At 42.5% G+C, this 27873-nt stretch overlaps 2 protein-coding genes across 8 annotated transcripts in view; one reads left to right on the top strand and one right to left on the bottom strand.

Moving 5' to 3' along the window:
- Window positions 1-2062, bottom strand: part of NSDHL (NAD(P) dependent steroid dehydrogenase-like) — a 30138-nt gene extending 28076 nt beyond the window's left edge. For 3 of the 7 annotated variants that reach the window (XM_043571113.1, XM_043571116.1, XM_043571118.1), the window contains exon 1: window positions 1931-2062. The gene's annotated coding sequence lies outside the window, so the exon portion shown is untranslated. The remainder of the gene's footprint in view (window positions 1-1930) is intronic. The other 4 variants (XM_043571114.1, XM_043571119.1, XM_043571117.1 and 1 more) reach the window with 3 other exon arrangements.
- A 150-nt stretch (window positions 2063-2212) lies between these two features.
- Window positions 2213-6637, top strand: CETN2 (centrin 2). The gene is made up of 5 exons (XM_043571120.1): window positions 2213-2341; window positions 3308-3466; window positions 3999-4127; window positions 5479-5616; window positions 6063-6637. Exons 1-5 carry the CDS (start codon window positions 2243-2245, stop codon window positions 6150-6152), a joined length of 615 nt encoding a protein of 204 aa, XP_043427055.1. The 5' UTR covers window positions 2213-2242; the 3' UTR covers window positions 6153-6637.
- Window positions 6638-27873: the final 21236 nt, after the last annotated feature.

Raw genomic sequence — 27873 nt, 5'->3', positions numbered from 1 at the left:
AGCGTAGCAATTAAAACAGTACGGTACTGGTATAAAAATAGTCACATAGATCAATAGAACAGAATAGAAAAGCTAGAAATAAGCCCACAACTATATGGTCAATTAATCTTTGACAAAGCAGGAAATAACATGCAATGGGAAAAAGATGGTCTCTTCAACAAATGATGTTGGGAAAGCTGGACAACCACATGCAAAAGAATGAAACTTGACCATTTTCTTACACTATACAAAAAAATAAACTCAAAATTTGGATTAAAGACCTAGATGTGAGACCTGAAACCCTAAAAATCCTTGAAGAGAGCACAGGCAGTAATCTCTCTGATGTTGGCTGTAGCAACTTTTTTTTCTGGATGTGTGTCTTGAAGCAAGGGAAATAAAAGCAAAAATAAACTATTGGGACTACATCAAAATAAAAAGCTTCTGCCCAGCGAAGGAAACAATCAATAAAACTGAAAGGCAACCTATTGAATGGGAGAATATATTTGCATATGACATATCTGAAAAGGGGTTAGTATCCAAATTTATAAAGAACTGATACAACTCAATACCCCCAAAACAAATAATCTAATTAAAAAATGGGCAGAAGACATGAATAGACATTTCTCCAAAGAAGACCTCTAGATGGCCAACAGACACACTAAAAGATTCTCAACATCGCTCATCATCAGGGAAATAAAAATCAAAACCACACTGAGATACCACCTCACACCAGTCAGAGTGGTTAAAATTAACAACTCAGGAAACAACATATGTTGGCAAGGATGCAGAGAAAGGGGAACCCTCTTGCACTGTTGGTGGTAATGTAAACTGGTGCAGCGCCTCTGGAAAACACTACGGAGGTTCCTCAAAAAATTAAAAATGATCCAGTAATTGCACTAATGGGTATTACCCAAAGGATACAAAAATACTAATTCAAAGGGATCCATGCACACCAATGTTTATAGCAGCATTATTTACAATAGCCAAGATATGAGAGTAGTCCATATTTTGATGGATGGATGAACTGAGAAAGAAAATGTGGTATAAATATACAATGGAATGTTACTCAGCCATTAAAAAAAAAGAAATGTTGTCATTTGCAATGACATGGATGGAGCTACAGAGTATAATGCTAAGTGAAATAAGTCAGTCAGAGAATGACAAATACTATATGATTTCACTCATATGTGGAATTTAAGAAACAAAACAAATGAGCAAAGCGAAAACGAGAGGCAAACCAAGAAACAGACTCTCAACTATAGAGAACAAACTGATCCTTACCAGAGGGGAAATAGGTGGGGAGATGAGTTACATAGGTGATGGGGATTAAAGACTACACTTATCATGATAAAAACAAACTGAATAAAAGAAAATCTAAAACCACACTCTCCAAGCACCCCTCACACTTCAAAGTCCTCCGTGACTTTGCTCATGGCAATGTCTCGGCCTGGAATGCTCCCCCCATCCGCCTGAGTGACTATCAAAAAGGTCTATTTTGACGACCTCTCCCCTCATGCTCGCTCATATCTCTTTCACTTCCTTCAAAGTCCGTTCCCAGGCTCCCACCTCATCTCCTTGGCTGCTTTTAGCCAGGAGAGAACCAAAGTGATCCACTCTTAAAATCAGTTGCGGGCAGGGCGGGGGGGGGGGGGGGGGAGGCGGTGCTATAGAATGGACACTCTCGAAGAAACAGCCTCAGTGGGACACGGTTTCTAAGTCCCAGCCGTCCAAATCTGTGCAACATTCCCCTTCACTTCTCTGGGTCTCAGTTGCTCCTTGTGTAGTCTCCGCTGTAACACGCAAGGTCACGGTCTTCTCTGGCTCTTCTGACCCTAATTTTGTCTTAGGCCAGACCAGAAACCTCCCGACCAGACCGCCTCACCCAGCCCCTTGCCCTCCTGCCTTGTAGCCGATAGAAGGCAGCCTCCCAGGGCGAGGTCGTAACCCTTACCGTCCGTAGGTGATCCCCTGGCCAGCCTCAGCGCTCCCCAAGCTAGCACTCAAAGACCTGCAGCCGCCGGCGGGCACCAGTTTCTCCACGCCCGCGTGAGCAGAGGATCTGCCGAGACTCCTCCGCCAACGGGATTGGCTTAGTTTAGCGCTAGTTCAGCCAATCGGCGCTCATAACGTGATCCTGCCCAATGAGGCCAGGTCTTAGCTGTGAGTGCACAGCCCCCAGGCCCTGGGCCAGGCCTTTGTCCGGTTAGCCCCACCCACCACAGCCCTGCGCCAATGGGGGGCGGCGGCGGCTAGTGGGCCGCCAATGGGGAGCAGGGCCGCGCGCGTGGGGAGGTGGGAAAGGCGCCGAGTCAGTGTATACGTCGGTTGCCGTAACAACGGGCGGCGGAGTTGGTCGGCAATGGTGAGTGCAGGCCGTCCTTTGGTGCCCCGCGCCCAGAGGCTGAGCCCTTCCAAGATTTCGTCTGGCCCTGCCAGCTCCCCTGCGCCGTTCTCGATTTTGGCGTGCCCCTCCTTCCTCTGAGTTCTTTCCCGGAAGCGTAGTGTAGAGACGCCTGCCGCCCAGCTGGGCCTGTGATTCGCTGCTGCTCCCCTTCACCCACAGTCTGCGCTGCGCCCACCCATCCCTTAGGCTCCCCTGATCTTCCCCTGCCGGCCCCCTCGGTGACCGCCCCTGGACAAAGAAAACTGAAGTTACCCGCAGGCCCTGACTTCTCAGATCCTGACCTGGACGCCTCGCTCTACCAAAGTTTACCCATAGAACTGGGGAGGAGGTTTATTATGTTTGATTGGTAACATACATCCTAAAATTTAAGTACAGGGATATTCGGGACATGTTTTGAGCTCCTTGCAGGAGGGACAGATGTGCCAAGTGGATTGAGTTTTATTGTTTAATATTGGCAGAATATACATTTTAGCAACCTAGTAATATTTGGCCAAATCTGGAAGCGTGGTTACTTCTTAAAGTCGGACTGCATAGAGGGAAGCGGAGTACCGCGAGTGGGTGTTGTAAGGACATTTCTAGATAATTATCAGGATCCCCAAAATCAAGGTCACCTGGTTATCTGTACATTTATGCAGTCAGCTCCTTGGCTAGATCTCTTTTAGGATGATTTTCAATCAGAGGTGTCCAACCGAACAAGGGGTCTCCTTGCTTCTAGAAACAGTAGTAAATAAAGAAGAGGGAGGGATAGAGGTGCATGGAAGGATTCACTGTTCTTTCCAGTAAACCCTGTTATCTCTTCTGTTAAGCAAAGCTTCGGAATTGGTTGGTGTAAACAATTTTAAAATAATTTGTTGTAACTATTTTATGTAAAATATAGATTATATTACATAATACTGTGCTTCTGTGTTTGTAAAACGTCTAAAGGCCTCTAACTTTAAGAAGGCAAGCATTGCAACATCTGCCCAGCGAAAAAGGATGAGTCCTAAGCCTGAGCTTACTGAAGAGCAGAAACAGGAAATCCGGGAAGCTTTTGATCTCTTTGATGCTGATGGAACTGGAACCATAGATGTTAAGGAACTTAAGGTAAGCCATTTACATTCCAACTCCCCAGCCTTGCCTTTCCTCTACATCTTTTTGTTTCCCTGTCACCACTGTACCTCTTTTTTCCTCATCTCTCTGCAAGAAGTAACGGGAGGATGCACTGTGTTCTGTTTTCCTATCTTTTCTTTACCTCAAGTGTTATTAAATAAAATGGAACACAAATATCAATCTGCATAATGTTCTAGTGTTTCCCAATCATTAAAAAAATTTTTTTAATGCTTATTTATTTTTGAGAAACAGAGCGCAGGTGGGGGAGGGGCAGAGAGAGAGACACACACAGAATCTGAAGCAGCCTCCAGGCTCTGAGCTGTCAGCAAAGAGCCCAATGCAGGGCTCAAAACTCACGAACTACTATCATGACCTGAGCCAAAGTCAGACTGAGCCACCCAGGCGCCCCTCCCAATCATTTTAATGAAATTGTGTCAGATGCTGGCTTAATACTCTCAATGCTGTCATTTTTGTTCCTGTTAACGGTTTAGATGTGCGTATTGAGATGATCCTGTTTTCATTGTAGGTGGCAATGAGAGCACTGGGCTTTGAACCCAAGAAAGAAGAGATCAAGAAAATGATAAGCGAAATTGATAAGGAAGGGACAGGAAAAATGAACTTTAGTGACTTTTTGACTGTGATGACTCAGAAAATGGTAAGTTAGCTGGAATAATCAGCATATTTTCCACCCATAATGGTGAACAAATTTGAATCTAGATATGAAAATGTCTTCACTGAAGAAAAGTTAATACAAACTGGAGGGTTCAGCTGATAAAGGATGGTATTTATGACTGAAAATTAGAATGCTTAGGTTCTTCTTGGCTTTCTTCAAGGCCACACAAATCACAGGAAAAGTCGGTTTACCCTCTGTAAAGTCGTAAAAGTCCTACTGCTGTCACTCTTTTGTGATTATTTTTCTCAACTGATTTGTCAATATGATAACCACAAGCAGTAAAACCTGTAAACACCAGCAATATTACAGTGCCTGACAAGGTGAAATGCCTATACTTTAAAGGTCAAAATTCTTTTCTCTCTCATTTGTTATTCTGGGCAGCCTTAGCCTGAGGGCAGGTTACTTCCAACAGCCTAGCTTTTCACTGCCCTGGGAATTTGGTCTTTTAGCATTTTCAAGGTTGAATGTACCCATTCTCTAGTCCCTCAGGTGTCACCATTTTAACGGGCCCAGGGGGTCAAGAAAGACGTGTCACCTGACCAATCCACCTCACTCCCCTGAGTGTCATCCCACCCAGGATGTATGTTGATGTTCCCATTGGGCCATTGCTCATTCGTTGGCCTTCCAGCTCCCCTTTTGTGAGGCTTATCTTCGCTTTAGTAGCATGTAGAAAAGTAACTCCATGTGTGTCTCAGGTCACAGGTCTGTTCCTACTCTAATAATTCTGTGGCTTTGAAATCATCTAATTATACCTGCATTTTTCTTTGTGTACTTATTTAAGTGATCAGGAAGCTTAACCTTCTGTAACCACCTAGTAAAGCTGTCCCACCTTAAAGGTGGGTTCCGAAATTGCTCTTATTAGAGAGGTTCTGTCTATCTTTAGCTACCTTTCAGGAATTTCTGGAGTTTGAGCTGTTGGGGGATTTTCCTCTCTTCCTCTTTTGGAGTAGTTGGGATCCCAGTAACTCTCTGTTATCTCATAACAAGTTAAATAGCCCTCTCTTTCCTCCCTGCACCCCCCTTCCCCACCGAGAGGACCCCTCTTCTGCCAGCTCAAGCACTATATTTCCTCTAGCTTTAACTCTACCCTCTATTCCTGTTTCTCTCTGCTTTGTATAGAAAGAATATTTTAAGTCAGTCCTTTATATTTCCTTTTTAGCCTGTTTATAATAATGTCATTGAGTTTGTCCTCTTCTACCCTGGATGACCTTTGATCTCCTGTGAGCTAGGACCTATGTCATGAAAGCCATCACCAAGACCACGTAGAGGGGTTAGGTGCCGGTGAGCTGCTGCATGAGTAACTGCTTCTGTGTTATCTGTTTTACTTGCTAAGTCTGAGAAAGATACCAAAGAAGAAATTCTGAAAGCTTTCAAGCTCTTCGATGATGATGAAACTGGGAAGATATCATTCAAAAATCTAAAGCGTGTGGCCAAGGAGTTGGGTGAGAACCTCACTGATGAGGAGCTTCAGGTTTGTAAGGCATCGGACTTGAGCTTAGCTCCTGCTTGGAGCCCCTGTGTGACTTTTCTGAATAACATTTTCTCTGATGTGAGTCCCACTTTGAAGGAAAACTAATGTTCTCTTGTCCCTCTCTTGACCACTTAATTTCTCCTTTAATAGTGTGACAAGGCTATGGGCCTTGCTCCCAGAAAAATGCACACGTAAAACTTTACCTCCTATTTTAGGTTTTAAGAATCCCTCTAGTCAGGATGATTTTCAGGCTCTCTTCTGGATATGTATGACAAAGTATTGCTTGATTTTCAAATAACTTTTTGGGAACCAAGCTATTCTAAAAAGCAGCACATTTGCAATGGGTGGACCACAACTGTCTATTCATGTAACCTTATGAAAGCCATTGCTCAGTCATTTTAATTCATTTATGAATGAATCTAAGTTGAATCCTTATTGTTCTACAGGAGATGATCGATGAGGCTGATCGAGATGGAGATGGAGAAGTCAATGAGCAAGAGTTCCTGCGCATCATGAAAAAGACCAGCCTTTACTAAGATCAGTGTCTTCTTTTCATATTGTGTGAAACCTGGGTTTTGAGAACACAAACTATTTTCCCCCACTGACCTCCCTGTATAACTTTAGTAACAACCTTGAATCTCTTTTAGGTATTTGAAAGTGTTCTTAGACATTAAAGTTCTTTGTAAGGTGACCTGTTACTTTAGTTCCCCAAAGCAAAATGAGAGCATATTAGAGTGGAGAAAAGGGTCTTAAAGCTTTCACCCACCTGCAGTTCTGCCTTGTATCGCCTCACTCTTGTCATGCATTTCCACATTGATGCCACCACAGAATGACTTCTTGGACTAGCACATGTTGTACCCATGTCACCAGAAGCAGGGGGCCTCTCTTTGAGGTTTCCAGTTATAATTGACACCTGAGTGCAGCTTTCTCTTTTATAAAACCCAGTGAAGTTATTCACTTGCATTTGGATGTGTGTTTGTGCTATTTTTTTGTCTTAAAAATAAAGCCTTTTTTATTTTGAGCTTTTGTTCTCTAAGGGTGAGTTCTTTAACCTTGAATATGAGTTCATCTTCTAAACCACTGTGTTGAAGACAGCCTGGTAGATCCCCAACTCCTTCCCAGCCGATGGACAGAAAATTAATCCTTTGCTACTGACTTGAATTGTTTGTTTCTTTGGGAATCCATCAGTGTGTAAAACTAGTAGAATTTCCATTTCACCTAAGCCTAAATGATGCCTTAAAAATAGTTTGGGCGCAGTTAGTCTGAGAGTCTTATTGGTAATTTGTGCTTGGACAAATTGGGGAAAGGCAAGTTATTATGACAGTAGGTTGAATTCAGCCAACCTCTGGTCAGTTTATTTGCTGGATGGTGTCTCAGAATCTCTGTGTCAGATTGGGCTGAATGACCTTGTCTAGCCCCCTCTTCACCCTACATGGGATGATCTATAAGATAAGCCATGGCAGATAATATTAAATAAAGTCTTTGCCCCAGGCTGAGGGTGGGGAACAAGAAAGGCGGAGGGGAAATGGAAAATGAACAACAGTGATAGAATGCTCATTCACCCACACGTGGAGGGGAAGAGAATGGGTTTCAAACTTCTGGGGGCATCCTAATCCCAGGATAGGGTTGCCTCAGCTAATAAAGAGAACACCTAGGTCAATTTTAATTTTAGACAATTTTTTTTCAGTACAAGTATGTCCCATTTGGACTTTGTGTTGTTTATTCATTGTTGATCTGAAATTTAACTTTGCTTGGGTTTCCTGTATTTCAAGTGGTAACCCTACATGGAGAACATGTAAAGAGGCATGACCCTGGGCCTCATCCCTGGACACTGGCATCCTGAACAACTTGGTGACCCACTCCCAGACAAGTCTATAGGGGCATAACTCTGAGAAACACTGTGGGGATGTGGTGGGGGAACCCAGAGTAGCTTCAGACCTGGGTTCTCTCATGGGCTCCACCAGTTTCTGGCTGGGTAATTTGGGACAAGCTCCCTCTCCAAGTGCCTCAGGTTCCTTGTCTGTGTAGTGGGGAGAAGAGTTGTGCTTAAGTCTGAGTCTCTGAGGGCACAATGCAGACTCACACAAAGGGCCAAGAGGGCATTTCAGAACTGTTTGTTCTCAATGTCATTTCCTTGGTGTGATTGTCACATAGCTTTGTTAGATGTGCATCCATGAAGTTTTTAATGTATATTGTCCTCCAAAGTCGAGTTGACAGCATTTACTGGGAGGATTTGACCTTTGTCATATTTCTGTTTTCTAATAAGAGGCATGTGATCTGATAAAAGACATACGATAATGGAAAGGAGCGGGAAGACTGGGTCCTACTTCCCATTTTACTGTTAACTGTCACCCTGGAAACATTCTTATCTCCTCCTTCTTAATGTTCTCATAAATGAAATATAGTCAGGAATCTTGGGGGAAGGGAAAGTGGTACGTAACATGTTATCCTTAAGGATAAAAACAAGCACGAGGTACTCACTATATTGGTGCCTTCCAGCCATTTTAAAATAGGTTTGTGGAGGGGATGGGGGCAGAGGGAGCAGCATGAATCAGTGGGTGTGAGACTGGAACAGAGAGTCACATGAGGGTCAGGAATATGAGGACAGAGAGGCAGCTGGGACCACTTCATGCGAAGGCAGAAAAGAGGACTACAAGGGGGTGGGGGAATGTGGATGGAGGGAGGACTGCAGTCAGTTTATATAGGGCTGGACCAGGTAGTTGAAGGGAATGGATGGGATGGGGAAGAAATTGTAGGAGAGGTCAGTGCAGCTGCAGGTGATGCAGAGTTGTAGAGTGGGTGGAGAGTGATGGTGACGGGGGCGGGGGGGGCAGAGTCAGCTTAGGTGGGGCTGAACCAAGAGATGTAGGGGAGATGGCAGAGGGTGGGGATAGAGAAGTAGAAGCTAGTTTTTGTGAAGCTGGATCAGGGAAATGTAGGAAGAGTAGTTAGGTAATACTTGGGGGGTGTAGGGTAGATGGGGAGGGAGAGGCAGCATAGGACAGTTCACAGGAAGGGTCTACAGAGTTGGAGGGGAATGAAGGAAGATAGGAAGGGAGATAAAGGGAACAGGAACCAATGAGGGAGATGTATGGAGAGTAGGGTAGGGTGGAGTGGGAGAGGTAGGAGAGGTCAGTTCAATTGGGGATGAATTAGAAAGATCCTGAGGAGAGGTGGCTGGGAAGTAGAGGGCCCAAAGTCAGTCTATGAGGGCAGGAAAGAGTGATTCAGGTAGGGGGAGGAGGAAAGGGGAGAGAAAGGGAGCAAGAATTAGTTTCTATGTAGATGGCCCAGCCCATAGTTTCTATGTAGATGGCCCAGCCCATAGTTTCTATGTAGGGGCTTGGGGGTGATGGGGAGAGCAGAGGTCAGTTCATGTGGAGCTGGACCAGGGAGCTGTAGAGGAGTGGGGTGGGATTTGACATAGTACAGAGATTTGTTCAAGAGAGTTGGGACGGGGAGGTGGGGGGCGAGATTCCTTCATGTGGAGCTGAGGGGAATGAGAGCAGAGGTTAGTTCATGTTAGGGGGTAGTAGAAAAATGTAGGGGTGAGTAGGATGGAAAGCAAGGGAGGGCATTTCATGCTGAGCTAGGTATTGGAAAGGAGAGGGAGCTGAAGTTGGTTGATGTAAGATGGACAAGAGAGAGTCATAGGGAGATGGCAGGCATGTAGATAAAGAGGGATCAGAAGTATCTTCATATGGAGCTGGAGCAGAGAGGTGGAGGGAGGTGGAGGGGTGAGGATAGAGAGGGAGCTGGGGTCACTTCCTACGAGAATCCAGCAGAGAGATCCAGGGAGATGGTGGGAATGGGGGCTTTGGGGTGGGGGGAGATGGGTGGGATAAAAAAAAAAGCCAGTTCCTGTTGGGCCTTGTGGGCCTCCGTACTAACTGAGGGATATACTGGATTTCCTTGAAGGAACTTTCCAGGGGAATAGTGTTTTCTTTGCTCCAAAGCATTACAACTGCTAGGAACAGCTGTCTTAATCAATAGCCGTACTCAGGCTTGATATAAGTAAAATCTATCTCAGAAAGTTGTTTAAAGAAAGGAGGTAGCTCAGTCCCCGTCTTTCAGACATGGAAGAGCTGCTGGATCCAGGATGTTGATGGGACATCAAAGGGCAGAAATGTACATTGGCTGCCTGGGGGCATCTTCTGGGGTCTGTTCACCTCCTATCAGATTTTAAATGCTTGTTTGGTCACACTTTCAAATACTGAGTTTTGGCAGCACACTCGAAGGGAGTAATACACTCAAAGCAGCACTTTACCAACAATTACAACTCTGTCACATCTCCACAGCCATCCCACTATGCATTGATATATTGCTTTGACTAGAACTGCTTGCTCCCTGATGATGCTCCCTCACGAAGCCAAGTTCGCCCACAGTCTAGGTGCTATTTGTTTCTGAGCCCTCCATGGCCATTGTGATAAGTGTCTTGTAGCAAGTGGCTCCCTCGTCCACTCCATGTCTCAGAACCTGCCCTGCTCAACATCCTATATTCTAATTAAAAAAATTTTTTTAATTATTTTGGATGTTTATTTATTTTTGAGAGAGAGAGAGAGAGCGCACACATTAGCAGGGGAGGGGCAGAGAAAGAGGGAGACACAGAATCCGAAGCAGGCTCCAAGCTCTAAGCTGTCAGCACAGAGCCTGATGTGGGGCTTGAACTCACAAGCCTTGAGATCATGACCTGAGGCGAAGTCGGATGCTCAACCGACTGAGCCACCCAGGCACCCCCTGTATTCTAGAAACCACTGTATTCTAGTGGCTGTATTCTAGAAGCCACTGGACTACTGCACATCTTCAGCTGTAGCAAAAGTAATCACTCTGCATTGATCACAGCTGTGAAGCAGTGACATCATTCTAGTGTGCCATGCTGTGACATATCAGACATATTTAGTGACCCAAATATCCATCAGTGGCCCCTAAGACTCTCACAGAAGCTCCAAGCCCATTTCTAAAATATTACGACCAGAACTTGTCTTTTCTAGCTTTTCCCTGCTGACTGCCAGTCATCTCTTCTAAGCCTCCTAGTAACCACTGCCTTTCTCCTTTTGATTCTGGTTGCTGGCTATCATTTAGAGGCTTGTGATTTTCATTTCCTTTCTCCTCTTTGCCCCAAAAGTCTATTATGTCACCAACATTTCCCTGTAGTAGTTATTGTGATGCACCCCTTTTTTTCATTTCTGAAACTACCACCTCAACCCAAATTTGGATTGCTATAATGTCCTTTCTTCCTTGTCACTGTGGGACCTGCGATCTCTACAATGCTGTATCTGCCCCTGTTTAGACTTCCTGGCAACTAATCACTCCTTGGATCCAGCAACCTCATCACTCACCTGGACTTCCTGCGATCTTCCCTCCCTTCCCTCCAGTCTTTTTTAGCTTGAAAAATCAATCTTCTTCAAGGAATATGCCAACACAAGAGGATTTATTTTCTTTCAGAAAGTTGCTTTTTTTCTTACTTGCACTGACTAAAAGGCTGTTTACCTATCTGTCTTCAGCAGTTTTTGAAACCTTCAATCCATTTTCAGCTTTAGCCTCCCTGAATTTTTTTTTCCTTTGGGATCCACATCATTGCTTTTTTTAAAAATCTATTATTAGAACTGTTCTCTCCTTTCTTTTGCATTCATTCATTCATTCATTCAGCAAATACTTAATGAGCACTCAGGCCTTGACCCAGGCTCTGAAGTGAAAAAGAAACACACAGTTGCTAGCTTCATGGGATTTACAGTCTATTTAATTTTTTTATTTTTATTTTTATTATTTTTTATTTTTTATTTTTTATTTTTTAAAATTTTTTTTTTCAAAGTTTATTCATTTTTGGGACAGAGAGAGAGGCAGAACATGAACGGGGGAGGGGCAGAGAGAGAGGGAGACACAGAATCGGAAACAGGCTCCAGGCTCTGAGCCATCAGCCCAGAGCCCGACGCGGGGCTCGAACTCACAGACCGCGAGATCGTGACCTGGCTGAAGTCGGACGCTTAACCGACTGCGCCACCCAGGCGCCCCAATTTTTTTATTTTTTAAATATTTATTCATTTTCTGAGAGACATAGAAGACAGAGCAAGAGTGGGGGAGGGGCAGAGAGCAAGGGAGACACAGAATCCGAAGCAAACTGCAGGCTCTGAACTGACAGCACAGAGCCAGATGCGGGGCTCAAACCCACAAACCATGAGATCATGACCCAAGCCGAAGTCGGACGCCTAACTGACTGAGCCACCCAGGAGCCCCATGGGATTTACAATCTAGTGAAGGATTGAAGGGGTGCTATTTTAGACAGGGTAGACAGGACCTCCTTGTAGAGATGACATTCTAGAAAAGACCTGAAGCCATGTGGAGATCTGGGGAAAGAGTACCCAGGCAGAGGAAACACCGGGTGCAAAGTCCCTGAGGCAGCAGTGAGCTGTTCCTCACTCACACCAAAGTGAAAAATGGCAAGTTGTAGAAGGAGGCAGCAGTTGGGTAAGTTAAAGCCTTGTAAATCCCCAAAGTAAGGGTTATGTTCTGGGGGTGATGGGGGTGGTGGTCAGCACTGGGATCTGAGCAGGAAAGTAACATGCCTTACACTGGAGTCTCATGCTGGCAGCTGTGTTGAGAATTGCCTATGAGAGTATGTATCTTTTCACAGTATGAGCTCATTTAAAGGTCTCCCTGCATAGATACATGGCTGACTTAGACATTTTTTTATAATTTGGATTATTTGAGATTGAGAAATTTCTGGGGCAAGTTTTGCTATGGAATGTGAAGCGTTAGAGGCAGATTTCTCCTTTTTAGAATTCCCATCTTTCAGGAGCCACATTCCCTTCTAGAGTCTCTAGCAGTGGGATCACAGATTATACTCTGTGCTATTTAGCTTCCTGCCTGTTTCCTCCCAGAGTTTGCCTCCTCAGGTCCTCTAGTCTAAGCTTATAGCTAATGTCTACCCAAACGGGTTTATTATTATTATTATTATTATTATGGACTTCAAAATGTCATTATTATTTTCTCTCAAGTTCTGGTTATTTTCTCAGCCACAGTCAGTTCTCTCTTGCTGGTTAGGTTTAATAGATCATTCTAGGGAAAGTGGCTTATAACTCCCAGACCTAGGATTTCCCAAACTCTTTATGGTTTAGAAAGGACTTGATCTTTGTATTATCAGTGTTGCACAGTGATATTTATTACCCCATTTTACATATAAAGCAACTAAGGCTCAGGAAGGTTAAGCATGAAAGCCAAGACTGAAGCTCAGAGTTTGACTCTAAAGCTCATGCTCTTTCTACTCTATCACTCTGCTAAGTAAAACAATTTGATTCTTATTTCAAGGAGTTTAAATACTTTTAAGTGGAAGCTGGATGGTTTATCTCTTTCTCTCTGGTTTGGCTTACACGATTTCTATCTTAATTTCTCACTTAGAATTCTGATTGCCTACAACACCCATCAGGGCAATTACTTAAATGCATTACAGCTTCCTGCTATGGGGTTAGGTCTCCAAAGACATTCACTTGGCTATTGCAGTGATCAAGTTTATGTAAAAACTTGACTGGGCTATGGGGTGTCAAACATTATTTTGAGTGTTTCTCTGATGGTGTTTTTGGGTGAGATTAACATTTAAATCTATAGGCTGAGAAAAGCAGATTGCCCTTCCTAATGTGAGTGGGCCTCATCCAATCAGTAGAAGGCATGAATTTAATAAAAAGGCTGACCCTTCTCTTAGTAACAGAGAAAGAATTCCTCCGTTGAACTGGGGCATTGGCTTTTTCCCTTCCTTCTGACTCAAACTGAGATATCAGCTCTTCTTGGATCTTAAGCCTGCCAGCCTTCAGACTGAAATTGCACCATTGGTTCTGCTAGTTCTTAGACCTTCACACTCAGAAACTTACACCATTGGCTCTCTTGGGTCTTCAGTTTGCTGATTTATCCTGATGATCTTGACAGTTGTCAGTCTCCATAATCATGTGAGGCAATTCCTTATAATCTATGCATGCATCCACCCATCCATCCATAAATCTCTCTGTGTGTCTCTCTGTTTCTGTCTAGATAGATAGATGATAGCTAGATATAATATAATTAATTATATGTATATGTATATATATAATCTGTTGGTTCCGTTTCGCTGGAGAACTCTAACTAATACAGCCAGCAGAGGGCAATCTCCCATCAAACACTGTCTGTTTCCCACTTGGAACTCTTAGACAATTGTTTTCTTTAAAAAGGAGAAAATCTAATTCTTTTTTTCCTTCCAGACAAAAGAAAGGTAACTTCAGAGGGAGAAAGGGGCATAAAGAGCTGTTGGTATATGTGATAGGAAATGGTCATCCCCAGAACAGGCTTATTACAGTGACAATGACATCATGATTTTTCTGCATGAGATAGACACCAAAGTTCTGCTGGAAATCAAAGACCACATTATAATCAGTGGGATAAGCTATAGGGCCAGATTTCACAGGTGGACTTTCTCTAACAGAAAGAAAAAGGGAATGAATGGAAAGAAGGATGGAAAATGATATTACTGACATAGTTTATGTGTATACATTATGTATAATCTTACATTCATACCTATGTAAAATATAAATGCAGAGAATGAGGTCTGGAAAGATGCATACCAAACTTTTAATAGTGGTTTCCTCTGGAAAGAGGAAGGTGCTTCGTGGGCTATGGGAAATGGATTTCTTCCTCTTATTCTGTTCTGGGTTTGAATTTCTTAAAACAAGATTGTATCGCAGTATGACTTATATTTTTAAAATGTTATTAAATAACACTTCACACATATTAGGATGGTATAATAAAAAAGCCAGAAAATAATAAGTGTTGGTGAGGATGTAGAGACATGGGAACCCTGATACATTGTTAGTGGAAATGTAAAATAGTGCAGCCACTTTGCCAAACAGTTTGGTGGTTTCTCAGGTTAAACATTAAACTACCATATGACCCAACAATTTCACTCTTTAATTTTTTTCACTGTTTATTTATATTTGAGAGAAAGAGAGAGAGAGAGAGAGAGAGAGAGAGAGACAGAGCATGAGCAGGGGAGAGGCAGAGAGAGACAGAGATAGAATCCTAAGCAGGCTCCAGGCTCTGAGCTGTCAGCACAGAGCCCGACATGGGGCTCAAACCCATGAACCATGAGATCATGACCTGAGCCAAAGTCCGACGCTTAACAAACTGAGTCAATCAGGTACCCCGCTTTAAAAAATTTTTTTTAAATGTAAGTGCATTTAAATGATTAGTTTTTTTCATTATTATTTCTGGATTGTGTGCCCCATGAAAACCTTAACCGACTGAGCCACCCAGGCACCTCCCAGCATTTTCACTCTTAAATATGTTACCAAAAGAATTGAAGTTAGGGACTTGAAAAGATATTTGCACATCCATGTTCATAACAACATTATTCACTATGGTCAAAAGGTGGAAACTCAAGTGTCCATCCACAGATGAATTGATTAACACAATGTGGTATACATACCCAATGGAATATTATTTAGCTATAAAAAAATAATTAAATTTTTATATATACTATAGTGTGGAAGGATCCTGAAAATATTATGCTTAGTGAAAAAAGGCAAGACACAGAAGGACAAATATTATACAGTTCCATTTACATGATATACCTAGGATAGGCCAATATATAGAGACAGAAAGTGAAGAAGAGGTTACCAGGGGCTGGGAGAAGAGGGAAGGAGAAGCTGTTATTTAATAAGTACAGAGTTTTTCTGGGGATGATAAAAAGTTTTGAGTGTAGGTAGTGGTAATGGCTATACAACAGTGTGAATATATTTAATGTCACTAAGTTGTACACTTATGATAGTAAGTATTATGGTAAGTGGTAATGGCTATACAACAGTGTGAATATATTTAATGTCACTAAGTTGTACACTTAAAATAGTAAGTATTATGGTATATATATTTTACCACAGTAAAAAAAAAACCTGAAGAATTCTTAAACAAAGAAAGAAACAAACAAAAAACAAGCGTTGCACTATTTAGATACACAAGGGATCTCCTTTCACAAAGGAGAGAAGAGTGGCTTCTAGGGACTACAGAGGGGTGGTCTCAGTTATAGGGATGTGTTTGAAGCAGCAGGTGCTGAGCAAGTTTCTGACAGTTGGAATATAATAAGGAGATGTGGGAATTCGTTGTCAGCCACTTCATGCTAAACTCCATGAGAGTGGGGACTAAATTTATCTTTGCTCATCATTACAACCTTAGAGCCTCGCACAGTGTTTGGTGCACAGTAGGCACTCAATAAATATGCATTGAATAAATGAATGAATATCTGTGACTTGCTAATAATCTACCTTAAAAAACATTTTCAGGGTGCCTGGGTGGCTCAGTCGGCTAAGTGTCCAACTTTGGCTCAGGTAATGATCTCAAGGCTTGTGGGTTCGACCTCCGTGTCATGTTGGGCTCTGTGCGGACAGGTCAGAGCCTGGAGCCTGCTTCCGATTCTGTGTCTCCCTCTCTCTCTGCCCCTCACTTGCTCACGCTCTGTCTCTCTCACTCAAAAATAAATAAACATGTAAAAAAATTTAAAAACATTTTTTGTCCTATCATTTTGGGCACCATTGTCAATTATTCTGTGTACAAAGAGAATTAGAAGCCTGGAATTCACATATTTGGTTATCATTAGCATAGATATAGTGTATTCATTGGGGCAGGCTAACTGCCATATCAAAGAATCTCGTGTCTCAGTGAGCCGACTCAATAAACTATTATTTTTCACTCATGTTGTAGTTCAAAATCAGTGGGAGTGGGTGGAGTGGGGGTTGGGCTCTACTCTATGCAGGCTATTAGGGACCCAGCTTCCTTCTGACCAGTAGCTGCAGAGGCCCTAGGCACTCCAAGGCCTCCCCTGGCTTCTTTGCATCTGGCTGGCAGATGAGTGAAGAGAGAGATCTTGGAGGACCATGTGTGAGGCTTGAGTGGCCAGACCTGCAAATGTCATACATCTCTTTTTCCTATACCCATTGGTCAGAACTCAGTCACATAAGTACACTGAATCACAAAGGATTCTGGGAAATGTGGTCTAGGTACAAATAAAGGAGGAAAAGGTAATGGTGTTTGATGAACATGTAGCATCACCAATGTCATAAATAATATAAATGTGGGGAGCACTCCTGGGCAACTGTGTATCGTGTGTGCTAAGGGAAAGTTGCCCAAAACCAAAGTCCCAGGAGCTTCAGTGTTTAAGAAATGGGAAGAGAAGGCGAGGGAAAGCAAAGACACTGAAAATAAGGAAGGTGACGGCAAGAATGTCACAGAAGCAAGGGAAAACTGTGAGAAGAGACAGATCTTAGAGCAATGTCTGTGGAAATCAGACTGTGGTGGCTTAGGAGTGGAATGTGGGTGAGAAAGTAGACTACTATAAAAGGGTAAGAGAGGAATAGTAGCTAGTGTTCATGCAGAAGTGGCATGGGGAGAATTGCTTTGCTTTGTTTTGATTTTTAATGGGAGAAACTTGAGAATGTTTGAATGTTTAAAGGGAAAGAACCACAGTAAATACAGTGTGGTGTAGGGTGAGGAACAAATAAATGATTACTGGAACAGAAGAAATGGTCTTGAATCAAATTTCAGTGTATATGGCGATTTGGTTTATGTCAGGAAAGGTGTAAAATGACAGACTGTCTCTGATGCACCTATGTATATGGTCATCTATGTGTATACCTTTCTTTTTTCAAGAAAGGACTTATGGCATCTTGAAAATATACATTCTGGCAACAAAATAAAACAAATGTGTGAAGAGGAAGAAAATGACATGTTGGGACAATGACATGAAACATACATTTAGGTTTTCTAACTTTAAGCATCTCTTTAATACTGACTGCTTTAAATACCAGTGCTAAGCTGATTTGAGATGCCTTGATCAATTTGTGCTGTGATCCATTAGATAATTCCGTTTATGTAACTTGCTCTGCAAAGTCACTTTTCAGACAGAGGCTCAAATTTATTCTGGATGTTGCTAAGAGAATCACGCAGTCCCTGCTCCTTGCCCTGTATATTGTGCAACAGCCTTTGACCACAAGCAATAAAACCTGACATGAACATTAGACAGGCACTGACTGTTCTGGCCTCAGAAACAGTTTCTAAGTCAGACAAGAAGCTCAGTTTCATTTCTCTATAATCATATCTTGTTCCTGATGCCAGTGGCACCTTCTGAGCCATCCCATTTGGTCTGAACTGTTTCTCCTAAGCTGTTTGATACCCCTAAGGCTTCACACATCCTTTTGTCTACAATGTCCTCTAATTTCTCCTCTACCCCCAACAGATTCACTTTTAGCCTACAAGATCCAGCTTACCTGTCACATGCTTTAGGGGAGTTTTTTGTGACTGGCCCCAGGCTGGATCTATACTCCTCTCTGTGCTCCCCCAGCCCATGTCCTCTCCATCATAGCTCTGGTCCTGCTAGATTAGCAAGATCATCCACTCCACTGACCTTGTGCTTCAACTCTGCATCCTTGGGGCCCAATATCTACCATGGCCAGAGTTGACATACTATGTATGGAGACTTTGTAGCAGAGAGGTGGGGATTTATATTTAAAACCACAACTACCCGGGACACCTGGGTGGCTCAGTTCGTTGAGCGTCCAACTTCGGTTCAGGTCATGATCTCATGGTTCACGAGTTCGAGCCCCATGTCAGGCTCTGTGCTGACAGCTTAGAGCCTGGAGCCTGCTTCTGTGTGTGTGTCTCTCTCTGCCCCTCCCCTGCTCGTACTCTGTCTCTCTCTGTCTCAAAAATAAATAAAACATTTAAAAAATTTAAAAAATATGTAAAAATAAAACCACAACTACCATTTTGAACTTGGTGATGATTACATGGAAGTGTATCCTTGTCAAATTTCTCATTGAACTTTTGCACTTACAATCTGGGCAGTTTATTAGATGTATATTATACCTTGATAAAACACTAGTAACCTACAATTTTTTTTGTACTTTAGAGAGAGAGACAGCACAAGCAGTGGAGAGGGGCAAAATGGAGAGACAGAAAGAGAGAGAGAGAGAGAGAGAGAGAGAGAGAGAATCTTAAGCAGTTTCCACGCTCAGCATGGAGCCTGTTGTGGGGCTCAATACCATGATCATGATGACCTCATGACCTGACCTGAAATCAAGAATTGGACGCTCAACCAACTGAGCCACCCAGGTACCCCTAGAAAATTTTTTTAAAAAGAAAAAAAGAAGAAAAATCTCTTTAACTACCTGCAGTTGCTTTTGCTTTCCGGGGGAGTAACACAGTTTTGTCTTGGGGATGAGGGAAGAAATTCAAAGAGAGAACTTAATTGCTCCCCCATGTGAAGGCAGCAGAATCTGGGATTTCCTGATGCAGCCACTTTAACACTAAAGAAAGGTGTCCCCCTAGTACTGAAGGGCTTAAGGACTTCATGCAGCTGCCACTTTACTTTGTAACACCTATCAAAGACCTTGCATATCCACTCTATTTATTGTTTGGTCTTCAGAACCAATGTCTATATAGTCTCAGAGTCTTTCTGTGAAAGGAACCAGACTGGGTGATCATCTCAGCCTGGGGCATGGGTGCCAACCACCGGGAAGCTTTGAGACACTGGAATGCTAAGCAGAAATATGCTAGTCATGGGCAATAGGGCAGGAGAACTGTGCCAGAAGTCCTTGAGTCCACAGGACAGTAGAGGGACAGACATGCCCTGGGAAGTGCTCCAGATGTTCATAATTGGATGAGCTGGGGTGCAGTTCATCTAGGCCTGCTGAGTTGTAAACACAGGCTTGGGGGGCAAACTTAGCTGAGTCCAAGTCCTGGCATGACAGCCTGGTAGCTTGGGTGATGCTGAGCAAGATATTTAACCCCTGAGTTTTGGGTCCCTTCTCTGTGAGATAGTCATAGTCCTTGTTTCACAGGAGTGGAACTGAAGGATACTGTATTAGTCTGCTTGGGCTGCCACAATCAGGTACCATAGACTGAGGGCTTAAACAACAGAAACATATTGTCTCCCAGTTTTTGGAGGCTGGAAATCTGAGATCCAAGTGTCAGCAGAGTTGGTTCCTTCCGAGGCCTTTTTTCTTGGCTCATAGATGGTCCTCTTCTCCCTGTGCCCTCACAGAATCTTTCTTTTGTGTGTCTGTGTCTTAATCTCTTCTTATAAGGACACCAATCAGATTGGGTTAGGGGCCACCCATAGGACCTCATTTAACTTTAATTACTTCCTTAAAGACCCTGTATCTAAATATAGTCACATTCTGGCACTCCTGGGTAGCTCAGGTGGTTAAGTATCTGACAACTTCCACTCAAGTCATGATCTCACAGTTCATGGGTTCCAGCCCCATATCGGACTCTGTGCTGACAGCTCAGAGCCTAGAGCCTGCTTCGGATTCTGTGTCTCCCTCTCTCTCTGCCTCTCTCTCTTTCTCTATCTAAAATAAACCTTAAAAAATAAATATAGTTACATTCTGAGGTACTGTTGTTGATACTTCAGCATGTGAATTTTGGGAGGACACAATTCAGCTGAGAACAGATATTATCCCAGAGTCTGGCATGCAGGAATCTCACTAAATATATATATAATTTTGCATGGTTATTTTCCCATTGCCATAGAATTAGTGCCTATGGGACAAAGAGATGGGAAAAGTCCACTTTCTAAAGAATCCCAGGCAGTAGGAAGCAGACATACTCTTCAGGGCTTTCTAAGACATGAGCAGAACCAGTAACTGCTACAACCTTGCCACCCACCCACCCCTGCCAACAGACTTGCCACTGCCCCTGACCTTATTCCAATTATATCTCCTTAATGCTGGTAGTCTCCTGTACTAGACTGGAGCTCCCTGAAACTGTACTTTCTCCAGTTCTCTGTTCAACCCCCAGAACAACTGAGAGGACCGTGACTCTGGTCATTCTTATCTTCCTGCCATTGCAATCCCAGGAAAGCCTCCCCATGCTGAAAACCTGTTTGGGTTAAGCCCCTCCAGCTGCTGGTGTCTGAAAGCAGCTAAGGGAAGATACAGTCACCAGTAAGATGTGCTTTCTGACACATGAACTTGGGCTAATTATATCTGCTCCCTATCAGTCAGTTTTCTCCTTTGTAAAATGAGGGTTATAATTATGACTGGATACATAATTTGTGGATCCCAACACAAAATAAAAATCCAAGGCTTCTTGTTCAAAAATTGAATTTCAAGGTGACAACAGAACATTATACCAACCATTCAGAGCCCTTTTAAGCAGGGGCTCTGTGGGACTGCCTAGGTTACACACCCATGAGGGAGGCTGGCATTAGTTCTAACCTTGGGCTTTCTCTTGAAACCAAACAGGTGTGTGCTGCATGATACTCTTAGGGAACGTGCTTTGTAGACAGCCAAATGTTGGACTTGAAGACTAAAACGCTTCCCAAAGCCCACCATCTTCCACCTCCTGGTATCTATTGAGCTCATTTGGAATTTTCTAATTAGTTTGCTTATTGTACAGCACTCCCTCCTGATCCCCCTCTCAAGACCTCTCACCCGGTGTGCATCCCCCTTTCACTTGGCTATGGGCCAGGATGACCTAAAATGATCAGAATCAAAAGGGATCATCTATTCCCTAGGAATAGACCCACAGCTGTGCTCACACCTCTGCCCTTGGGCTAGAGAAGTCTTGCTCAAGGGGCAACCTGGGAAATCCCAGCGTTCCCTAGCAACAAGGCAGAACCAGAGCTGTTGCTAGGGAAACCCTGGGATTTCCATAGCTACCAAGAGCACAGTGAGCATCTCTGCTTCCACAGCTGAATATATCTGGTGTCAGCAGAAAAGGGGGAAGGGCAGCTGATGTTTTGCTGCCAAGGGAGGCAGGGCTGGTTCCTCTGAATTTCATTATCTGTGCAAAGGGGGGCAAACAGGTCACCAAGGGCAAAACATCCTCAAGGCTGACAAGTGGATGGTCTCTCCTTTTTTAATTTTATCTTATTTTTTAATTTAACTTAATTTTTTAAATTTGCATCCAAATTAGTTAGCATATAGTGCAACAATGATTTCAGGAGTAGATTCCTTAGTGCCCCTTACCCATTTAGCCCATCTCCCCTCCCCAAATCCCCTCCAGTAACCCTCAGTTTGTTCTCCATATTTATGAGTCTCTTATGCTTTGTTCCCCTCCCTGTTTTTATATTATTTTTGTTCCCCTTCCTTTATGTTCATCTGTTTTGTCTCTTAAAGTCCTCATATGAGTGAAGTCATATGATATTTGTTTTTCTCTGACTGACTAATTTCACTTAGGGCATAATACCCTCCAGTTCCATCCACGTAGTTGCAAATGGCAAGATTTCATTCTTCTTGATTGGCGAGTAATACTCCATTGAATATATATACCACATCTTCTTTCTCCATTCATCCATCGATGGACATTTGGGCTCTTCCCATATTTTGGCTATTGTTGATAGTGCTGCTATAAACATTGGGGTGCATGTGTCCCTTCAAAACAGCACACTTGTATCCTGTGGATAAATGCTTAGTAGTGCAATTGCTGGATCATAGGGTAGTTCTATTTTTAGCTTTTTTGAGGAACCTCCATACTGTTTTCCAGAGTGGCTGCACCAGTTTGCATTCCCACCAGCAGTGCAAAAGAGATCCTCTTTCTCCGCATCCTCGCTGACATCTGTTGTTGCCTGAGTTGTTAATGTTCGCCATTCTGACAGGTGTGAGGTGGTATCTCGTGGTGGTTTTGATTTGTATTTGCCTGATGATGAGTGATGTTGAGCATTTTTTCATGTGTCAGTTGGCCATCTGGATGTCTTCTTTGGAGAAGTGTCTATTCATGTCTTTTGCCCATTTTTTCACTGGATTATTTGAACATATGAACACTAGGGAAGGGAAACAAAAATAATATAAAAACAGAGAGTGGGACAAAACATAAGAGACTTAAATATGGAGAACAAACAGAGGGTTACTGGAGGGGTTGTGGGAGGGGGGATGGGCTAAATGGGTAAGGGGCATTAAGGAATCTACTCCTGAAATCATTGTTGCACTATATGCTAACTAATTTGGACGAAAATTAAAAAAATAAAATTAAAATTAAAAAATAAAAATAAAAAGCAAAAAAAAGTGAAGGTGAAATTTACTTTTCAGAAATTGTGCTATTGGGCTTTTATCACAGAAATAGGAACTTAAGGAGATTTAACCTCAGTACTCAGTCTTTATCCAGTCCTTGTACCCAATGTCTGGCTAACTGGACCTAAAAGTCTGACCCCAACCCTGCAGAACCCACCTTCCTCCCTTCTCACATACCTGCTTCTTCCCGTCCCCCCTCCCCACCATCAAAAACTTGCAGAGACACACATCTTCTCACAACACTTTGATTTTATTTTAGTCATTACTGTTGGTGTACCCTATTGGTGTAAATTTTGATGTCTATACAGTTCATCATTTCTCAGAAGCCAGATCCCAGAGACTTTGTAGATAGTTCTGAGGCCTCAGTCATCATTCCAAAGTTACTGGCTGCTCAGGTTGTCACTTGAAGTAGTGGGATTCTCCATGCTCTCTTGGTCCTGGTATGGCTCATTTGTATTCAGCCTATGATAGTGGCATAGTAGTGTTGATACTCTAGGTTTCTTAGATTTTATGGAAGGGGTGGGAATTTTTGGAGAGGATTTTTTCCCCTAAAACTCCTTTAAAGGAATCTTTTTACCCCCATGGTTGTCTTTGCCACCTGGAAGGACAATAGGATGAGCATAGAAAGGCACTGGTTTGGGGGAACAGGGTGAGGGGTGGATGAAAATAGCAGCTTCAGGAGAAGGGGTGCACTCTTCTTGTGAGGAGGGGATGTGTGCCACACAAAGACAGGAGAGTAGTCTTGTTGAGGGTGTTAATGGAGAAGAGGAGGAAGAGCTTGGGTGTGCTCACCTTACCTTAACACTGCATCTGGACATGGGTTGACAAGGCATCTTCCTCTTCTTCATCCCTTTGGTGCCTGGAGTAGGTTGTTCCATAAATGTGCTAGGAGTTTGAGGTTTCCTGGTCACCTTTGCCATGTCACCACTTCCCAGTGGTCTTTTCCAGATTTCTTGAACTCCTTATATGTATATACCCTTCCCCCAGACAATGAGGGGCTACACCTTTCAGCTTTGATTGGTCAGCAAGGCACTCCCCCAGTCAATGGTAGCTCTTAGAGCAGCTTAGCTATCACAAACACCCTGTTAACATTCCCATAGTGGGAGAGGAGATGCTGGGGAAGCCAAGATGCAGCTTACACATCTCACAATGCATCACCCTGACCCCTGGCTGAGGGAGGGATGATGGAGAGCCTAAATATTCTGGTTGGAGAAAGCAAGTATTTTTAGCACCCCTAAAGGGCCCTTCCAACTGACCTTCCACCCCCTTATCATCTTCCCATGTTTAATCCTGGTGAGCCACATGGCAGGGAGAAGGAAATACTTTTCCCCCTGGTCACCCTATTCAGTGGTTCACTGTGTTCTCTCCCACCCATCATTACCTAGTGTTTGTATGGTTTACCTAAAATTACTCCAAAGCATTGTGGATGTATTTAAGTCTTTGTGGAGATGTGAATCATCCCACTTCCCACTTTCAAACTGCTCTTATGCACCATGAAAACCATCCACTTTTTGGCTACACCAGGGAATTTTTCTAACCATCTCATTTTCTTAGTGTCCATGTCCCACTCTCCTAATTTTCTCAGTCCAAAACAACTGATTTTGGCTGTCAAGACCTCAGTGAATAAACTTGTTCCACTGAATATCTTGTTTCAAATTAAGTCTTGTTCCAAATCTGGCAATCATGTTCATCTCAGTAGGTGTAGTATCCAGTCTTGGGTTTTAACAGTGTAGGGGCTATAAAGGAAATATTTCCATATGGATGTTGTGCAGGATGTTTTCATGTAGAAAACTAAAGCCTAAAACTAATGATATCACAGTGTGGGGGTGAGGAGGGGGTTAACACTGTACTTGAAGTTCTGTCTAGTACAAGGGGGAAAAAGACCTCCTGATTGAAAGAGAAGAGTAAAACTGTCTTTATTTAAAGACCACAAGACAGCATAAAATTCTATCAATCTAAAAAAATGCTTTTAGAGATAAAAATTGGGTTTAGCAAAATTGCAGCATATAAGATCGATATGAAAGATCGATTGTATTTTGTATATTATAGCAATGAATATTTGGAAATTGAAATAAACAACAGTGCAATTTAAAATATTTTTAGAAAATATAGGATATTTAGAAATAAATCTCAAAAATATATGTAGAGGTTTGTACACTAAATACTATAAAACATTGCAGAGATAAATTAATTAAAACCTAAATATATGGAAATAGATATCTTGTTCAAGGGATTGAAGACTCAGTATTATTAAGATATCAATTCTTTCCAAGTTTATTGATAGGTTTAATGCAATCCCAACTAAAATCCAGAAAACTTTTTAGTAGAAATTGGCAGTTAGATTCTAACACTCATATGGACACTGGATAGGACCTACATAACTAAAATAACTGTACATAGGGGAACAAAGATGGAGGGGTTACACTAATTGATTTTAAGGCATATTATATAGTGGGAATAATCAGTACAGTATGATATTGGCATACTGACAGAAATATATCAATGGAACAGAATAGAGAGTGCAGAAATAGACTCAAACATATCCACATGTACAGACAATTGATTTTATTTTTAAATTGTTTTTAAAAATGTTTATTTATTTATTTTTGAGAGAGAAAGAGAGAGAGAGAGAGAGAGAGAGAGAGAGAGAGAGAGAGAGTGCACAAGCTGGGGAGGGGCAGAGAGAGAGGGAGACACAGAATATGAAGCAGGCTCTAGGCTCTGAGCTGTCAGCACAGAGCCCAACACGGGGTTCAAACCCACAAACTGTAAGATCATGACCTGAGCTGGAGCCGGACGCTTAACTTACTGAACCACCCAGGTGCCCCAAACAATTGATTTTAAATAGGGATGCAAAGAAAGATTAGAGAGGGAGAAATTGTCTTTTCTTGTGTGTGTGTTTCCACAACGTTTGGTTTATTGTTTTTTTAAGTTTATTTATTTAGAGAGAGACAGAGAAAGAGAGTGGGAAAAGAGCAGAGAGAGAGGGAGAGACAGAATCCCAAGCAGACTCCGCACTGTCAGCACGGAGCTCAATGAAGGGCTATAACTCAAGAACAATGAGATCATGACCTGACCAACCAGGTGCCACTCCTTTTCAAATTTAGATTCAAGTTAGTTAACATATTGTGTAGTATTGATTGATTGATTGATCAGGAGTAGAATTTAGTGATTCATCACTTACATATAACACCCAGTGCTCATCACAAGTACCCTCCTTAATGTCTATCACCCATCTAGCCCATCATCCATTCACCTCCCTCCATCAACTCTCAGTTTGTTCTCTATTGTTAAGAGTCTCTTGTGGTTTGTTTTCCTGTCTTCTCTTACACTCTTCCCATATGTTCATCTGTTTTATTTCTGAAATTCCACATATGAGTGAAATCACATGATATTTATTTTTCTGACTTATTTTGTTTAGCATAATACACTCTAGTTCCATCCACGTTGTTGCAAATGGTAAGATTTCATTCTCTTTAATCTCTCAGTAATATTTCATTGTATATATATATGTGTGTGTGTGTATATACACACACACATACACACACACACACACACATACAAACGCAAACACACACCATTCCATTGTGTGTGTGTATGTGTGTGTGTGTGTGTGTGTGTGTGTGTATACCACATCTCCTTTATCTATTCATCAGTCAATGGACATTTGGGCTCTTTCAATAATTTGGTTATTGTTGATAGTGCTTCTATAAATATTGGGGTGCATGTGCCCCTTCAAATCAGCATTTTTTAATCCTTTGGATAAATACCTAGTAGTGCAATTGCTGGGTCATAGGCTAGTTCTATTTTTAATTTTTTGAGGAACCTCCATACTGTTTTACAGAGTGGCTGCACCAGTTTGCATTCCCATCAATAGTGCAAAAGTGTTTCCCTTCCTCTGCATGTATGATTCCATTTATATGAATAGGCAAACTTGTAGAAACAGAAAGTAGACTAATTAAAGTGTCTATGGCTGGGGGTGTGGGATTGGGAGGAAATGAAAGTGAACACTAGTGGTACAGGATTTCTTATTGGGTTGATGGAAATGTTCTAAGTTTGTGGTGATGGTTGCATAACTGTGAACATACTAAAAATCACTGAATTGTACACTTTAAGTGGGCGAATTTTATGGTATGTGAATTATATCTCAATAATGCTGTTTTTTTTGTTTGTTTTTTGTTTTTTAAGAAATGTATTTAAGTTCAGAAGTCATTCAGGCCTTGGTGGGAAGGAGTTATTCAGATCCTTTTTTCAGTGCCCCCTTTTTTTTTTTTCAACGTTTATTTATTTTTGGGACAGAGAGAGACAGAGCATGAACGGGGGAGGGGCAGAGAGAGAGGGAGACACAGAATCGGAAACAGGCTCCAGGCTCCGAGCCATCAGCCCGGAGCCTGACACGGGGCTCGAACTCACGGACCGTGAGATCGTGACCTGGCTGAAGTCGGATGCTTACCCGACTGCGCCACCCAGGCGCCCCAATGCTGTTTTTAAGAAAGAAAGTTGCAGTATAATGTGAGCAATATGATGAAATTTATGTAAATTAATGGATGGTTGGGAATATTGGAAACCTCTCATAAACAGGTGACATTTGTACTTACTGAGTCAATTACTAATTTGAGTAAATATTATATATCCCCATTGACAGCCTAATTCTGTGTTAGCTGGTCTGCTTTTCTCCCATGACAACAGGCCATGCAGGAAACTTGGTGGCATCTCTAAGTCTCCACATACCCCCAGTGACAGAAGAGACAGACCCAGAGAAGGGATTACACTTGTAACTTAGTAAATCAGTGGCAGAGCAGTGACTAGAATGTGAATTCTCTAAAAATCCCTGTCCTAGGTTTTTACCACTGGACAGTTTTTCATTAACCGTTTTTTACTTCCTTTTGCTTCCCCTTCTTTTCTGCTCTCCCAACAACCCCCTCCAGATCAGCCCTTTCAATTATTTGCTTCATGAATTCATAAATAATTTTCCTTTCCTCCTTCCCTCTCTCTCTCTTTCCTTTCCTCCCTTTTCTCCTTCCTCCCTACCTCCTTTTCTTCCTTCCTTCCTCCCTTTCCTTCCTGTTTTAAAAAACAAAGTTACTATTTTCTCAGGGAGCAATTTTACCTGGTTCTATATAGTCTACTGTAATCAAGGCCACACTTTCCCTTTAATCCTCATCATTCTTCAAAGTTTCAAGTTCATCCCTCTGAGGTTTGCTTTACAAGCACCATAGGCAGTAAGGATTGAAGA

Source organism: Prionailurus bengalensis, chromosome X, assembly GCF_016509475.1.
Source record: "Prionailurus bengalensis isolate Pbe53 chromosome X, Fcat_Pben_1.1_paternal_pri, whole genome shotgun sequence".
Classification (NCBI taxonomy): domain Eukaryota; kingdom Metazoa; phylum Chordata; class Mammalia; order Carnivora; family Felidae; genus Prionailurus; species Prionailurus bengalensis.
Note: the sequence above shows the minus strand (reverse complement) of the source record. Positions and strands in the feature narration are given on the sequence as shown.

Coding starts and splice junctions, on each gene's coding strand:
- CETN2 (XM_043571120.1), top strand. CDS start 2,243: ATGGGGAGCAGGGCCGCGCGCGTGGGGAGGTGGGAAAGGCGCCGAGTC. Junction 2,342..3,307: donor GGCGGAGTTGGTCGGCAATG/GTGAGTGCAGGC, acceptor AAACGTCTAAAG/GCCTCTAACTTTAAGAAGGC. Junction 4,128..5,478: donor CTGTGATGACTCAGAAAATG/GTAAGTTAGCTG, acceptor TTACTTGCTAAG/TCTGAGAAAGATACCAAAGA.